This window comes from Petaurus breviceps, unplaced genomic scaffold, assembly GCF_028583685.1.
Source record: "Petaurus breviceps papuanus isolate PSGF00001 unplaced genomic scaffold, PetGlider_PUasm1.0 173, whole genome shotgun sequence".
Classification (NCBI taxonomy): Eukaryota; Metazoa; Chordata; class Mammalia; order Diprotodontia; family Petauridae; genus Petaurus; species Petaurus breviceps.
The window spans coordinates 280,616-283,615 of NW_027185759.1; the positions used below are offsets into that span (position 1 = coordinate 280,616).

General features: G+C 57.8%; 1 protein-coding gene and 1 pseudogene across 1 annotated transcript in view; one reads left to right on the forward strand and one right to left on the reverse strand.

Annotated features, from left to right (window-relative positions):
* The window catches only part of CTNS (cystinosin, lysosomal cystine transporter), a 21,659-nt gene extending 20,114 nt beyond the window's left edge, over nucleotides 1–1,545 (reverse strand). Inside the window, exon 1 of the mRNA XM_069083674.1 lies at nucleotides 1,474–1,545. Coding sequence (XP_068939775.1) covers nucleotides 1,474–1,545 — 72 coding nt within the window. The remainder of the gene's footprint in view (nucleotides 1–1,473) is intronic.
* A 157-nt stretch (nucleotides 1,546–1,702) lies between these two features.
* The window catches only part of LOC138157905 (coiled-coil domain-containing protein 172 pseudogene), a 5,556-nt pseudogene continuing 4,258 nt past the window's right edge, over nucleotides 1,703–3,000 (forward strand).

The following is a 3,000-nucleotide window of genomic DNA, read 5'->3' on the forward strand; positions in this document are numbered from 1 at the left end:
TGAAGGGTTGGCCAGAGAACGGCACAGCCCTTGGAAGTTAGACCATGGGCATCTGCAGGATTTCAGGCCTGGCTCCTAATGCCGTTTAATAAATACTTTTGAAGTGAATTGATGGGTTGATTTTGTGCCTTGGGCTGCCCTGCAATCGAGGGTGATGAGGTCTCAGATGCAGGGGCACATCCTTACTCCTGGTGCCAGGAGGAAGGTGGGGGGAGCAGCCAGCGGAGGCAGGGCCTTTGCCTGCACTTTGGCCAGCCACTCCCACCTGGGCAGTGGCCCCTGCGAATGGTCTGGTCTCCCTCACTTTCTCAAGTCTAGAGGCCAAGTCCAGCAATCAATCATTTGTAGCATTTGGAATTGCTGATGATTTTCAAGGTGTAAACACTCATACTGATAACTGTCCCTCCTGAGCTGGTATGAGCTGGCTGCAGCCCTCCCCTGGCTCAGAGACATATGTGGTGTGGTGTGGTGGGTGTGTGTGTGTGTGTGGCATGTGTGATGTGTGGTATGTGTGTGGTGTGGTGTAGTGTGTAGATGTGTGGTATGTGTGTGTGGTGTGTGTATGGTGTGTGTGTGGTGTGTCTCCATATATGCCAGTAGGAATATCAGTGGTCAATTCTGGTCTCTCTTGTCCAGAATCACTTAGGACATTGGAGAGACCACGGCTCCAAACCATCTGAAGCTCACTCCATCTCCCCAGTGGCCAGCCTCTCCCAGCCCTGCTTCTGACAATTCCGTGCCCCAAACCAGTCTCTTCTACCTTCTTTCCTTCATTAATTAATCAGTTCATGCACTGTTGGAGGGAAGTTGAAAGAAAAGTCAAGTTCATTGGGTTGTCTTCCTTTGTTAGAGGGTCAGCTCCTTGAGGGCGGGGTCTGGGGGTTTTGCTGGTGTATGTTCCCTTGGGGATGGCAGGTGCCTGGCATATGGGCTTGGGGGACACCCAGAGTTAGAGGCAGCACTCAGCGATGCTCCCTCCCCACTTCTCTGATCTTGGGTAATTAAAAGCAGACTGAGTGCATTGGGGGGAGGGGGAACATCTGCCCCAAGTGGGAGTTTGGGGGCACTTCTCGCTCTGGTTTTTACTGAGATGTTAGAACGGCTTCCTTCTGTTGGATTAATAAATATAATGGCTTCTTGGGCCACAGCCATTACCTCCTCCACCTAGGCATCGGGGCGGGCCAGGAGAGCACTATCATTTACAGGTCAGAAGTGTAACCTCGGGCTGGCTAAGGAGGCAGGGGCAGGGCGGAGCAGGGCAGCCCTAAATGCTTGACCCTAACTCTCCGGGGGCCTCCTCTCCAAGAGGGAAAGCTCCCCGGCCAGCCAGCCCATGGCCCCCTGGGACGTTTCTTTCCCTGCCTCGGTTCATCCCTCTTCCAGCTCAGGGGCTGCTGAGCGTGTCTTCCAGCTTCCTGACTTCATCTCAGTATAGTCCCGGGGACGGTGGCTGCAGGTCTGTCCCCTTCTGACCGCAGCCCGCAGGCGTCCTGCCTCCCTGGGGCTCCTTGGTGAACCCTCGGCTGGGCACGCTCCTTGGACCATGTCCCCCCTAAGTCTGGCAGCTCCTTGAGGGCAGGCATGTCTTCTGCCTTTTCCTCGTGCGACCAGCGCCCGGCACCTAGGACTAGGCGCCTATGATCCGTGCAGTTTGAATGACTGGTGGCTGCTTCCTCTGCCGAGCTCAGGCCCAGAGCCCCAGATGTGTGATGTATCTAAATGCTTTGCGGCCCTGAAAGCTTTCCGGGAGGGGCCCCAGCTAAATGAAGCTACTGAAAAGGGCGAAAATGATGGGAAAGAGCTTTGGGGCCTCCTGGGACCGAAAGCCGGCGCAGTACTGCCGGAGCCACTGCGGCCGTCCCCCAGCATCCCACCGCCCCCCTCCTTAAGGCAGTACTTAAGCCCCGGCTCAGTCAGCTGCGGCCCCAGCTCGGCCCGCGAAGCAAGGGTGGCTCTGGCCTGGGCAAGCCGGGCAGAGAGCGCCCGAGTCCCTGGGAGACGTTGGCACTCCTGCAGGTGGCTGCCAAGGTGAGTCCGGCCCTGTCTTGTCATCCGTAGTGACAGAAGGGGATGCAGGGCTGCGGAGGGATGTGCTCGGGGCTCACTCCCTCCTCCTCCTCTTCCTCCTCCGGGTTAATCCCCCCCTTGGGACTCATCTCCTCGAAAGGTGTGGTGTTTGCTGATCCTAAAAGGGTGGGAGGAGAGGAGAGGAGTGGAGGCTGCCTAATTGAGAAATCCTGCTTTAGACAGAGTTCCGGGGAAGCAGCCCCCAAAGGAGATGGGGCAAAGATGGGGCTTGGAGGGCGGTGCCCCTATCTGAGGACTGTGGGCCCTGCTCAGCCGCCCCTCCCCCCCTTGGGCGGGTCCCTCTTTCCTCCCCAGCTGCTTTCATGCTCTTGTGCCCCACCCAAGGGGACATCCTGAGTCGGCACCTTCAGAAGCATCCTCTGCCACCAGGGATGCTCTGGCCTGGGGGCAGGGACTCCTTGGACTGCACACTGGCATCCAGCGCCCCTCTGCTGTGCCTTGAACCAGAAATGCTGTGACCTTTTGAGGGAGGTCTAAGCTCTAGGGGGCCCAGGGTAGCCACAGGTGGTCCTCACCTGGAAGCCAGCTCCTGCCCTGCCCTCGAGGGCAGCCTGGCTGGGTCTCAAGGAACTCGGCTGTGCTGGACAGGTGCCCACAGATACCCTACAGCCGTCTCCACTGAGCATGATTTAAAAAGCCAGATGACCACCCCATTGTTCATGGAGGAGGGGGGAAGGGGGCCTAGGGATATTGGAGTAGTGTAGCCCCTTTGAGGAGGTAGAGAGAGGTCAGAGGCATGGTGATTGTGGGGAGGTGGGATGTCTCATAGGAGGCTCAGTTTGAGGCCAGGGGCAGTCAGCAGGAGGGGCAAGGACACTGGGTTGGAGTCAGAAGATCTCTCTTTGAATCCCAGCCCTGTAGCGCGCAAGTTCTGTGACTCAGGTAGCCTTGGCTGCCAGGTCTGAGTCTCCA